This window comes from Xenopus tropicalis, chromosome 3 (assembly GCF_000004195.4).
Source record: "Xenopus tropicalis strain Nigerian chromosome 3, UCB_Xtro_10.0, whole genome shotgun sequence".
Taxonomy (NCBI): domain Eukaryota; kingdom Metazoa; phylum Chordata; class Amphibia; order Anura; family Pipidae; genus Xenopus; species Xenopus tropicalis.
The window spans coordinates 91,067,931-91,082,481 of NC_030679.2; the positions used below are offsets into that span (position 1 = coordinate 91,067,931).

General features: G+C 39.3%; 1 protein-coding gene across 1 annotated transcript in view; it reads right to left on the minus strand.

The window, feature by feature from the left end:
* Positions 1-14,551, minus strand: part of idh3a (isocitrate dehydrogenase (NAD(+)) 3 alpha) — a 22,566-nt gene continuing 8,015 nt past the window's right edge. Inside the window, 8 exon segments of the mRNA NM_204021.1 lie at positions 1-948; positions 1,181-1,333; positions 3,251-3,335; positions 3,656-3,720; positions 5,942-6,044; positions 9,877-10,010; positions 10,659-10,846; positions 11,932-12,046. Coding sequence (NP_989352.1) covers positions 865-948; positions 1,181-1,333; positions 3,251-3,335; positions 3,656-3,720; positions 5,942-6,044; positions 9,877-10,010; positions 10,659-10,846; positions 11,932-12,046 — 927 coding nt within the window. The 3' untranslated portion in view covers positions 1-864.

Genomic DNA, 14,551 nt, shown 5'->3' on the forward strand with positions numbered 1-14,551 from the left:
TAACGGGTTTAAAAATAAAAGCTTTATGAGCTGTCACCAATTAACTATTTCTCCTATAACAAAACATACTTATCTGCATCAGGTTTTTGACATTCAAATGTCTCTTTGACTTTGCACATTTAATGAAAATGCAAAACACAAAGTGCATAATAGCAAGAAAAAAAAAAACACAGGAAAAATGGAGTGAAATTATAAATAAATATAAATTCTAAATTACAATGTTTAAGGCTTGAACATGACATTTATAACAGTTATTTCAGGATTCTGGCATGTTGTTTAGCTCCTTGACAACAAGCATCCTCTGCTGGGCACCAGTTAATGAGCAACCACTGAAAGACCTCATGTATAGCCAATATTTTTACTGCAGCAGTTCTAACTGCAGCAGTAATACAAACCATATCTTGTTACAGTAGTAATGTTATATAAGGATAGAACAAGTTTGGTTATGCAAATGAACATCCATGGATATATATTCCATGTTTAAATACAACAAATTCAGTGTGCGCTGAAAAAGGGAATGCTTGCCATAAGGATAAATCACAAAACTGGCCTTGGTAAAAGCTGCGTAATTGACAAAAATACGACTGTCAGTATATGTATAAACTTTGATTCTAATCAGCATTGCTGCATTGATTCTAATTGATGATCACTGCATTATGAATCTGAGATTCCACTCGTGTTTACCCACTGGAATCTTGCACTGCCAGAGAAGCCTATACACACTGGGTAGCATGCCATGCATAGCAGGGCTTTTGGTTTGCTGGGATGAAGATGAAGCACTGATGCATATCAAAGACAGCAGGAAATTATGTGCTTGTCAATTCAGCTGACCATTTGGACAGAAGTAAATCAATAGATGCAAAGCTAATCACTGTCCTGTATTCTGCGACAGATTTCATTGGTAAATTCAGAGCACTTGGAGTTACCACCCAAGTCTTTAGTCAGAGCCTAGAAAACAAAAGAAATATGTTAACAAAAGAACAGAAGAGGTAAGACAAAAACAAAACAAAGGTGCAAGGAACCAGAGTTCCACTTGAGGTGATGCTCAAAGATATAGGGTGCAAGCAGCTAATTCAAGACTTTGGTTCAGAACATGCAATCTCAAACCAAGATAAAAAATATATATATACAATTCTCTGCTACAACATAAAAACCAACACTTATCCTCTCTCTTTCTCACCTTCCCAGATTTGATTGTCTCAAAGCAAGCATTTTCTATTTTGCGTGCATGTTCGTGGAGACCCATGTGCCGCAACATCATGACTGCGCTTAGAAGAAGAGCAGTGGGATTAGCCAAGTCTTTTCCAGCAATATCTGGAGCTGTGCCATGAACCTGTATAGAAAATAACCAACACAGCATTGTAACTGCACAGAGTCAATATACTGGATACAGTGGAGGAAATAATTATTTGACCCCTCACTGATTTTGTAAGTTTGTCCAATGACAAAGAAATGAAAAGTCTCAGAACAGTATCATTTCAATGGTAGGTTTATTTTAACAGTGGCAGATAGCACATCAAAAGGAAAATCAAAAAAAATAACTTTAAATAAAAGATAGCAACTGATTTGCATTTCATTGAGTGAAATAAGTTTTTGAACCCCTACCAACCATTAAGAGTTCTGGCTCCCACAGAGTGGTTAGACACTTCTACTCAATTAGTCAACCTCATTAAGGACACCTGTCTTAACTAGTCACCTGTATAAAAGACACCTGTCCACAGAATCAATCAATCAAGCAGACTCCAAACTCTCCAACATGGGAAAGACCAAAGAGCTGTCCAAGGATGTCAGAGACAAAATTGTAGACCTGCACAAGGCTGGAATGGGCTACAAAACCATTAGCAAGAAGCTGGGAGAGAAGGTGACAACTGTTGGTGCGATTGTTCGAAAATGGAAGGAGCACAAAATGACCATCAATCGACCTCGCTCTGGGGCTCCACGCAAGATCTCACCTCGTGGGGTGTCAATGATTCTGAGAAAGGTGAAAAAGCATCCTAGAACTACACGGGAGGAGTTAGTTAATGACCTCAAATTAGCAGGGACCACAGTCACCAAGAAAACCATTGGAAACACATTACACCGCAATGGATTAAAATCCTGCAGGGCTCGCAAGGTCCCCCTGCTCAAGAAGGCACATGTGCAGGCCCGTCTGAAGTTTGCCAATGAACACCTGAATGATTCTGTGAGTGACTGGGAGAAGGTGCTGTGGTCTGATGAGACCAAAATAGAGCTCTTTGGCATTAACTCAACTCGCTGTGTTTGGAGGAAGAAAAATGCTGCCTATGACCGCCAAAACACCGTCCCCACCGTCAAGCATGGGGGTGGAAACATTTTGCTTTGGGGGTGTTTTTCTGCTAAGGGCACAGGACAACTTATTCGCATTAACGGGAAAATGGACGGAGCCATGTATCGTGAAATCCTGAACGACAACCTCCTTCCCTCTGCCAGGAAACTGAAAATGGGTCGTGGATGGGTGTTCCAGCACAACAATGACCCAAAACATACAGCAAAGGCAACAAAGGAGTGGCTCAAGAAGAAGCACATTAAGGTCATGGAGTGGCCTAGTCAGTCTCCGGACCTTAATCCAATTCCTCCTAAAACTTGGTCATCAATTACAAGAAACGTTTGACCTCTGTGCTTGCAAACAAGGGTTTTTCCACTAAGTATTAAGTCTTTTTTTGTTAGAGGGTTCAAAAACTTATTTCACTCAATGAAATGCAAATCAGTTGCTATCTTTTATTTAAAGTTATTTTTTCGATTTTCCTTTTGATGTGCTATCTGCCACTGTTAAAATAAATAAAATAAAGTTTGTCATTGGACAAACTTACAAAATCAGTGAGGGGTCAAATAATTATTTCCTCCACTGTATGTGTGTGTAGATACACACATTTATTAAAACATATATACATAGAAATACACAAAGAATGCTCAAGAAATGAGCTAAGCAATGCACTAAAAGTAACATTTTTTTGCAACAAGGTAAAAGTGCTGATCCCGAATTTATGTATGTATCAGTTTTCATGTAAACAGTATAGAATCTCATTCTCTCATTTAGGTATGCACACATACCTAAAATGAAACGTAAACCAAGTCACCATGGTTGGCTAAAAGTGATCACATAATTAAGTACAAAGTTAAACCTGGGTTATCTGAATAAAGACACTTGTGTACAAAAATTACGAGATGAAATTGCCAAAATGTTCTCCAACAGTTTGTGTAACATAAAACTACTCAAAGACAAAATATTTACCGATTCAAAGATTGCTACCCCATTAGCACCAATATTTCCACTTGGCGTCACTCCCAGGCCTCCAATTAAACCTGCACAAAGGTCACTAAAAAAAAAAAACAAAGGTACATTAGAAGTAAGACAACAGATAATGGGCCTGCATGCACATAAAATGACAACCTTAAGCTTTATTATTGCAGAGTACTCTAAACTAGTAATGAGAAACAACAAATAGTTCAGAAGAAATGTTACTCAACATATGCAAAATTACTGGAAAAACAGATCTTGTCAATTAATTGGTATTTACTGTGATTACATAACACTGTGATACTGCTTTGTCAGGATGCAAGGGTTTGCAATAAATGCATTTACCTGTTGCTGCTAATAATATTTCATTAAAGGCAATATGCATCTGCAAATGTTTACCTCAAGATGTCACCATAAAGGTTTGGCATGACTAACACATCAAACTGGGTAGGATCCTGGACCATCTGAAGAAGAAAACACAAAGGGGTGACTCCAAATTATGTTACATGGGTATGGTATTTGGTTTTCATTTTTACAAGCTCCTTAGTAGAGTTCTGGTAATTTTATCACCACATTGGAGGTCTAGATTCCATACTTATATTCACAGAATCTTCTATTACTTTGCCTCAGCATTGCCTCCTTATCTATTTTACTCTTTTTTGGATTAGCCACAAACAATCCAAGCAGCTGTATCATAAATATTAATAAGCCTAAAACTGTACTTTTGAACACTGATCCTACAAGTTTATACTGTGACTCACATCATGATACAGATAAATGATGCTGACACATTGCTGGAAAATACATTGCACTGATTGGGGTTAAAAAAACAAGACTGTGACGTTGGATTATACTTCTCCAAATATATAAGGAATGTATTTAGAAAAGATGTGATTAGTGCTATTTTTTTGAAAATGGTCCCACAAAACATACTAGCACTGTCCATCTGTTTCACTTCCTGCTGGCTGTTTCCCCAGGCTCAACAGGAGTCAGCAGTTTTCAGCACTTTTGACTGTATGATGGCAGGCAATCAGCAGCTAGGGAGACCAGACAGGGAACTACAGCGTTCCTTTGCCCGGGTAAATAGAGGACTGAAATTGGCTTCTCACCAGCTACTGTGCTTCCAGCAAGGAGCATTAGGACACGCCCACCACCACAGGCTCCACTAAAGGATACATTTTTAAAGATGATCATTTTTAGCCCAGTTTGAAATTGGCACCATATATTATTCATTATTGCCAACATAATTTGGGGGATATTTTTAGTTATGCTGCATGTCGCCTGTATAATATAGTACAGATTTGGGATCAGTTATCCAGAAACTTGTTATCCAGAAAGCTTTGAATAATAGAAAGGCCATCTTCTATAGAGTCCATTTATATCAAATAATTAAAATTCTCAAACATGACACTTTTCTCTAATAATAAAACAGTACCTTGTACTTGATCCAATTAAGATATAATGATCCTATTGGGTTTAATTAAAAGGGGTTGTTCACCTAGTTCAACTTTAGTATGATGTAGACATTGATATTCTGAGACAATTTGCAATTGGTTTTCATTTTTTATTTTTTTTGTAGTTTTTTCAGTTATTTAGCTTTTAGTTTAGCAGCTCTCCAGTTTGGAATTTCAGCAGCTATCTGGTTGCTAGGGTCTTTTTTTTTTACCTTAGCAACCAGGCAGTGGTGTAAATGAGAGACTGGAATATGAATAGAGGAGGGACTAAATAAAAAAAATAAGATAAAAGAATAAAAAGTAATAAAAATAAAATGATAACCCTAAAGAGAAAAAAGTTCTTTGGCTAGTGGGGTCGGTTATGCCCATGTGAAAGCTGGAGAGATGTAGACAAAGAAAGCAAATAATTCAAAAAATTAATATAAAAAAAATAAATGATGAAGACAAATTGCAAAGTTGCTAAGAATAGTACATTCTATAACATACTAAAGGTTATCATAAAAGTGAACCACCCCTTTAAATGTTTAAATGATTTTTAGTAGACTTAAGATATAGAGATCCAAATTACAAAAATACCTGTTATCCAGAAAACCCTAGGACTTGAGCATTCTGGATAACAGGTCCCACACCTTTATAGGCACATGGAGCAAACATGAAGAGTAAGGTGGCTGGCCATACACAGAAAGTGTGTCACCAGCTGTACGGTTTATTCTACGATACAGTGGATCACAAAAAATGTATAGATTTCACTGTTAGATTTCATATTTTCTATATAAAAGCCACACCCCTTTTTTCTGTACAAATCTGTGTGCTGGGTTTTACAATAAAGTGTTAGAAATGCATGAATTTCTAATCAGTTTTTTTTATAAGCAGGTCGATAGGTGCATTATGGTATTCTGTCACAATGCCCAGTAAGAGATTGCTAACAGATATAAATTCTAACAAGCCTTCAAAGTTCTACATGGCATTTCCAATTTACAAAGACCAATTGTAAAACCTACAGTCATTTGTCTACCATTACATTTAAGATAGAAGAAAACTTATATGGGTTCATCCTGAAATCTTATTTTGTATGGAATTCTTTAGTGGTATTTAAAAGAGGTAGCCCTCAGAGAATTATGTAGAATTCAGAAAAAAAAGAGATATTTGGAGGGGAAAAAGATTTAAAAGAATAGATCGATAAAAAAAAGAAGTTAACAGTGACAGACTATGGGAGGAGACTATTTCTTACATTAAGACACACGGTATCCAGATACATTTCATTAAATTTAATGTCTTTAAAGTTTTCTGCAACTTCTCGACATTTTTTTAGGAACAGCCCATCAGACATCCTCCTGGGAAAAAAAACAAAAAAAAACACATCACCTATCAAATAAAACCATCACGTAAAGACCCTCACATGTTATGTCAATATACAAGCTGCCTTATTTCATTGCACAGAATATGTATACACTTAAAAGTTGTACACAGTTATTCCTTGAACTTTCCCAATGCAGGTGGTGCTAAATCTAATTTCAGAATGCTGTCATACCCTACAGCACAGTTCTAAAGGTGGCCATACAAGGGCAGAATTAGGGCCTCCAGACCAAACTGGCAGCTTTTCTGCATGTATATGGGACCCTACGACAGGCCTACCCTACTGATATCTGGCTGAAAATCAGGCAGATCATGGCTCCGATTGCCTGAGAGCAGATACCACCACTATGGAGGTCCATTTGTTATGTAATCCACCTCATTTTATACAGTGCTCCCACAGAAACATGCAGTAAGTTTTATACTTTATAGAGCCAAATTACATTTTTAATTGCCAAACGCTTAACTCTTTTACTGCCAACGACGTATGGCATACGTTGTGGCAGTAAAAGGACTTAAATGCCAACGACGTGTCCCATACGTCGTTGGCATTTAAGGGCTGCTCTCTGCAGCGGCGGCATGTGCCGCCGCTGCAGAGAGCTTCTAACGATGACAGCCCCCCTGGGCAATGTGCGATCGTGTCGCAGGACCCTCCAGGAAGCAGCAGACGCGACCGCATCGCGTCTGCTGCTTCCTTCTTCCCCCCCCAGCGCCGGCCCACTGAGAAGGAGGCAATTGGGTCCTTCAGGACAGGTAAGGACTTTTTTTTGCATTTACACACTTACACACACATTTACATACATTTATACACACTTACAGCACACATTTTAGCAGTTTTTTTTTGTTTGTTTTTTTTCATTTTTCACAGTTTTATACACGTATTTACACTCATATACACACACACACACACACACACTATAACACAACTTTTACACATGTACACACATGTATACACAAACACTTTGGGTTTTTTTTTGTTTTGTTTTGGTTTTTTTTTTTTAATTTTACCACTTTGTTTTTAGTTTCTTTTACCTAAAAACTGTTTATTTTGACAGGGTGACTATTGGATCAGATATTCTGACCACTAATTACACTGTCATGTGACTTATTTTGTTGTTTCACTGATTTGCACAATTTTTGTGGTTTTATCGCATTTTATCCCTGTATAAGTGTTCCTAATCTGTTTTTAGCGTAGCTTTGCCAGGTGTAACTTTGGTGTAGAAAAATAACTTTGCCTATTTTGAATTCATCAGAATGTGTACTTTCCACAAATATATGGTTTTCTGGGGGTCTCTGTATAGTTAGGGGGGTTACTGCACATAATACGCTGTCAGGGGGCAAAAAGCTGAGTTGGCAGGCGAGAAATCCTTATGCGCTATTTTCATTTTGGGGTCAGTACATACCGCAGACTTTGGTATATCTATGCATATTGGGCATCAAACTATTCAGTAGACCTCTGGTGTTCCTATTTGGGGTGACTTGCCTTTGTATGCAAGAAATTGTGTGAGATAAATGCGGCAAATTGCAACATTTTTAGGCGATTTTCTGAAATGTCATAAAAACCAATAAATTTAGGAAAGCTTTGCAGATTGGTACTTTGGTGTAGAAAGGACTCTTTACCCTTGTTGGATTTGTCAGAATGTGTACTTTCCAAAAATATATGGTTTTGTGGGGGTCTCTGTATAGTTAGGGGAAGTTTCGGCACATAATACACTGACAGGGGGCTCTGTGTGCAAAAGCTGAGCTGGCAGGCGAGAAATCCATATGCGCTATTTTCATTTTGGGGTCAGTACATACCGCAGACTTTGGTATATCTATGCATATTGGGCATCAAACTGTTCAGTAAACCATAGGTGTTCCTATTTGGGGTGATTTACCTTTATCTGATCTTTATCAAGAAATTGTGAGAGATAAATGTGGCAAATTGCAACATTTTTATGCGATTTTCTAAATGTCATATAAATCTGCAAACTTAGGAAAGCTTTACAGCTTGGTACTTTGGAGCAAAAAGAAATGTTTACCCATTATAGATTCGGGGGGATGTGTACTTTCCAAAAATATATGGCTTTCTGGGGTGAGTGTACTTTTTTTGTAGCATTATCCCACATAAAGGATGTAAATGTGTTGATTTTGCAGGAGCTGAAATGATAGATCATATGGGGGTATGTTCCCATTGGGGCCCCTACATGCCACATACTTAGGTAAACCTATACATATTGGGCATCAAACTGTTCAGTGGACCCCTGGCGTTCAAATTCGGTGTTTTATCATGGTACCTAATGCTATGTGAGAGATAAAATGCTGCAAACTGGAAGCTTTGAGGGGATTTTTGGAAATGTCATCAAAATTGCTAACTTTAGAAAAGCTGTGCGGCTTGGTTCTTTGGAGTAGAAAGACATGGGTACCCATTTTAGATTCGGGGGAATGTGTAATTTCCAAAAATATATGACTTTCTGGGGTGAGCGTACTTTTTACTAGATTTATCCCACATATAATGATGTAAATGTGTTGATTTTGCAGGAGCTGAAATGACAGAAATGATAGATCATATGGGGGTATGTTCACATTGGGGCCCCTACATGCCACATACTTAGCTAAACCTATACATATTGGGCATCAAACTGTTCAGTGGACCCCTGGCGTTCATATTTAGGGTGTTTTATTTAGTTACTTTATGACCTGTAGGAGATAAGATACTATAGACTGGAAGCTTTGAAGCAATTTTTTTTAAAAAAATCACACATTTTGATAAAAACCAATAACTTTAGGAAAGCATTGCGACTTGATAGTTTGGAGTAGACAGACAGTTCTACCTATTCTGTATTCCCCAGAATCTGTTCTTTCCAAAAATGTACAATTTTCTGGGATAAACCTTCTGTTAGTGGAAATTTTGTTTCCACTAAAGTATGCAGCTTTCTGGAGCAGTGCTTTGGAAATTTGGTAGTGTATTGCTGGGAGTTTTTGACCTATACAAGTGACAAATCTCCATAAAACTATATATATTTGGTATTGGCACGTTCAGGAGACATGGGACTTTCCAAATCAGTTGTATATTCGTGCATAAAATAATTTTTGTTTCTAGTATGTGTGTTTATATTATGGAAAATTTGATTTTTTTTGCATTTTTAGACATTTAGAAGCCTATATCTTGTTACAGAATTGGAATTACACAAAAATTCTACCATATTTTGAAATCTTAGGTTGTTCTGAAAAAAACAATATATTGTTTTCCTGGGTAAACTAAAAGTCCCCCCGAGGAAAGGCCCCTAAAGTGAAACAGTGCAAAATGTTCAAAAACTGTCTGGCAATACAAGTTCCGCTTTGACCAAAACAGCTGGCAGTAAAAGGGTTAAACCACTTATTGAGGTTACACTATTATGAATCAGTCAAATCAAAACGCATTCCAACCAGCCTTTTGATTTGCCAGGAAAGCCCCCATAGCTGTCTTCCCTTTTAAAGGCTAAAGAATCATTCCCATGAATGGACTGTGGACCGCCTTTCTCAGTGTGGAAAGCAGGATCCATCAAAAGTACTTATAGCTATCTTCAAGAAAGTGCTGTGCCCTGGCAGATCCTGGTAACTTCTAAACCTCTTTTTATTAATAATAGAGGTCTAAATCCATTCCTTCAGGAATTGATGCTTGCCTACCCAGGGTCCCTTTGCTGCAGAAACTTAAAAAAAAAAATGTAATTTAATTTTGTTAATCTGGTCTTTAAAGCAGCTGCTGTAAAAGTAAAAGGTGCTAATTCTCAATCAAAAGCCCAGCAAATTAGGTGAAATCTTTAAATAAACACAGCATCCATTTACACTTACATAATATTAGCTTTGTGCACTGCAGTCACTGTGCTTCTCTGGTTGTTCCTTGCATACTCAAAGGCAAACTGTGCAATGCGATGGCTGGCTTCCTCCGTAATCAGCTTAATGCTTTGCACCACACCATCTACAATCTGCAAATAATAGTCATCAGCGCTCTGTAAGTAACTTAGCATGAGGATATAAACTATGGTTAACAAAACAGCAAAAGCAGTCAGTGTTCTGTATTTTAAAATAATTTTTTGCCTATTAAAAGATAACATAATTCTAAGCAACTCTCCCATATCAATTTATTAAAAATTATTAGTGCTTTAAATTTGTAAATGTAATTGCTAGAGAAAGCAGCATTTGCTGAACTCATTGTTGTTACTTTTTAAACAATGTTGCAAGTGCCAGGCTCCCCCAGCAAGTCAGGTCTGTAAAATCTGCTGCCCTGTGTTACATTGTTTCAAACACCAGAGCCCCCAGGGCAGAGAATAGACAGACACTGCTTTTAATAGAAGTAAGTTTTCTCTTATTAGGCAAAAAATTATTTTTGGGGTTGACATGTCCTTTAATGCGGGGGAAAAAAAACTGGTGTCTTTCTTGCTCATTTTACAATACTGCATATGGATGCATGCCTTTATCAGTAACACTGTACAACATAAGAAGAAACAGGGCCTGGTGAGATGGGCTAGATGCAGAGAATACCAGGATTCACATAAAAATTTAAAATATTTCAAAAAAGGTTTAAAAGGGAAAATAATCAAGTTGAAAAAAAACAAAACATCTGCTGCACATACCACATGCTCGATACCACTATATTCTCCCTCTGTGTTCTCACGAATTGTGACCAGGTCTACATCTGTGTATGGGGTCCTGTAGCCCTCAATAGAAACACAGGGTCGCACATTTGCATAGAGATCAAATGTCTTGCGGAGCAGCAAGTTCATGGACGGATGCCCAGCAGCAATGGGTGTCTTTAAAGGTCCTAGAAGAACATAGCAAATTACACATATAGAACATCAAGATTTTCCATTAAATACCACATTTATTTATAGGGTTTGCTATAACTATTTAGTAAAATATATGTGCACCCTGTGTCAACAGGCGCAGCACACCCACACCTAAAAACACAGAAGTCACTTGTATGTCAAATACCAGAGATGACAGCAGTGAACACCAGAAAGGATGGCAGACAGACTCAAAAAATATTTGATGCAACTTGGCTGGATTTCCATGCACACGATGCACATGCACAGATGAGTCCATTTTGGAGAATTGTACACAACTGCAGAAGGGAGAGTGCGACTGTCAAGAGATTCTCCCATCTGCATCTTCAATGATGCCAGAATTCTGGGTAAAAATAGTGCATTGTAGGGGAAAATCATGGTGATTGCACTCAAAGTTGCTCTTTGGGTCTAGGTAAATAAACGTACCCTCGTACTTGCACTTAGGGTTTATATGAGTGAGAGCAACCATGACTGGCCTGAAAAAGGTAAACAGAAACACTACTAGAGTTTATATAAACAAAGCTGCTGTGTAGCCAAGGGGGCAGCCATTCAAAAGGAGAAAAGCCACAAGTTATAGAGCAGTTAACAGATAAAGTCTGTAGAATACAATGGTGTCTTATCTGTTATCCGCTATGTAACCTGTGCCTGTTCTCCTTTTTCCCAGCTTGAATGGCTGCCCCCATGGCTACACAGCAACTTATTTATATAAACTATAGTATTGTTCCTGAAGCAAACTCACCTGTGCAGGGCAACAGTAAATTATATTTTAATTACTTTAAAACACTTCGTTTTTTTTGGTGTTACTGTTCTTTCAAGCCCTGATACTTTGGGAATCACAAATTAAGGGAATTGGAACATACAGTACTTTGTTGCACCCAAGAAATCATTAGTAACAGAACCACTTTATTTTCCAATTTTGGACAAATGTGGGATTCACATGTTTTACTATCTGCAATTTTGCAGTTCCCATTGGCAAAATATATATATAGGTACGTTTGAGGGAAAACTTGATTTTCTGCGGGAAAACGAAGCATCCTTTGTAACATCTGTGTATATGCTTTACCTTTTAAGCCCATCTTGTTCTTATCCATGGATTCTTTGGCTTCAGGAGGAATCATCCACTTTCCACCAGGGCCTTTAATTGCTGTGACATTTCTCTCTTCCCACTGTACAGGTGCCTATATTAACAGTGTTTAAACAGAGCTGGATTTCTTTTGTTTACTTATCATATCCTACACTTTTGAAATCCACTCAACCCTCACTGAACATGTATACAGCCCAGGACCGCAGCAAAGATCCCAAGGTAAAAAGACTTTGGAAATAGTAACCCAGGCTGTCTCAGGGTCTGAGGTAAGCGATTGTAATCAAAAGGAGGTGCCTAAAGGTGGCCATACATGGGCCTATTGTAGCTTCCGATATCGGTCCCTTGGACCGATTCGGCAGCTTATCGGCCCATGTAGGGGAAACAACAACTGGCCTGAATTCGGCCAGATATGGATCGGGCAGGTTAAAAAATTGTCGAATCGGGGACCGCATCGGCTCGTTGATGCGGTCCCCGAACCGACTGCATCTATTCCGGCCGTTATAATTCAATCATTTGGCCCCGATTAGCCTAAATTCCCCCGATATCACCTATGGTGGGTGGGGATATCGGGAGAAGATCCGCCCGCTTGGTGACCTCGCCAGGCGAGCGGATCTTTACGTGTATGGCCACCTTCAGGCTTATGGCACACTACTAGATTAGTTGCCAGCAATAAATCTTCTGAAAATGCTTTTGGCAATGACATAAATCGCAGATGGGAAAACATACACAATGTTTTGTTTTGAGTGTGCCAAATTGTTTGGCCGAAACAATTTGTAATCTCCCCCAAGGCACTTACATTTGCCCATTTGTGTCTGTTAGTTACCCCTCTCATATAGATTGTAAGCTCTACGGGGCAGGGACCTCCTTCATCTTGTGTTTCTGACTCTTATTACAACTGCACCTTGTATTTATTGTTGTACTTTGTATTTATCCATTATCTTTAACCCCCTGTCTGTATTAATGAATTCTACTGTACAGCGCTGCGTACATAAGTAGCGCTTTATAAATAAAGATATACATACATACAAGGCAATTACAAAAAAAGAAACCGCCTTTTCTTATCTGCAAATACATATTGAACATACAGTTAGTTGTATAGATATGTTTATCTGTAAATGCAAGCCAATACAAGTAGCCAGCATAGCAAAACTTTAGACATGCCTACAAAGCAAGATATTGTTTGCTTAGAAAAGCCGAGATTTGTCATTATGCTGTGAAATATAGCAGCTACTGTAAGCATTATGTGGTCACACCACTTTCACTGCAATCTTTAAACCTTTATTTCTAATAAAAATTTGTGTAACTCAACTGCTGCATTAAAATGAAGGCCTGTAAAAGGAAGATTTATGTACTTACCGTTAAATCCTTTTCTCTTTAGTCGTCAGGGGGACACAGGAACAGTGGGTAAAGGGTCCCTCCTACAAGGAGGCAGGACACTGCAGTGATGTCAGAACTGTTGCTCCTTCCTCTCTCCTTTTACCCCCCTGCTTAGCCAACAGAGCTCAGTTATTTCCAAAGATTCTCAAACAGGAACGTATAACTTGTCTCAAACTTAACTCATATAACTTACACGCATGGTTGAATGCAACTCAGACAAAGTTCCGGGAGGGAAGTCCTGTGTCCCCCTGACGACTAAAGAGAAAAGGATTTAACGGTAAGTACATAAATCTTCCTTTCTCTTACGTCTAAGGGGGACACAGGAACAGTGGGACATACCAAAGATGCCCAGCGAAATAAGGGAGGGAGGAACTTAGGTAGATACTGCCGCTTGGAGGATCTTTCGGCCAAGGGCCGCCTCCGCGGACAGGTAAGTGTTGAATTGGTAAAATTTGGTAAAGGTGTGTAAGGAGGCCCAAGTAGCTGCCTTGCAAACCTGATCGGCAGATGCCATGTGTCTGTGAGCCCAGGAGGCTCCTAATGCTCGGGTAGAGTGGGCCCGCAACCGCAAGGGAGGCGTCCTCCGTCTTGCCAGGTAAGATCGTCTGATTGCTTCCTTAATCCAGCGGGCTAGCGTGGTCTTGGTAGCGGGAAGACCCTTTCTGGGGCCCGAAGGGAGCACGAACAGGGTATCTGACTTTCTGAAGGATTTGGTGCGCGAGACGTAGGTCCTTAGTGCTCTGACTACGTCTAGGCGATGCAATTTGGCCTCCTTCTCGTTGCTTGGTTTATTGCAAAATGAGGGGAGGCTAATCTCCGTGTTAATGTGGAAGGGGGAGACTACCTTGGGGAGAAACCCCGGGGCGGTACGCAGTACCGCGCGGTCCTCCTGAAATATGAGGAATGGTGGAGAGCACGACAGGGCGCTCAGCTCCGAGACGCGTCGTATGGAGGATATGGCTATGAGAAAGACTGTCTTCCAGGTTAAGACACAGAGATCCGCAGAGTCGAGAGGTTCGAATGGAGGCTCGGTGAGGGCATTGAGAACAAGGTTCAGGTCCCACGGGGGAACCGGGTGTCGGAAGGGGGGCTTGATCCTGGACACCCCCTGTAAAAAGGTGCGTATATCGTTATGGAGGGCTATGCGCTCCTGGAACAGGATGGAGAGGGCGGAGATTTGAGATTTCAGGGAGCCAAGGCGGAGCCCCTTGTGAAGACCTGA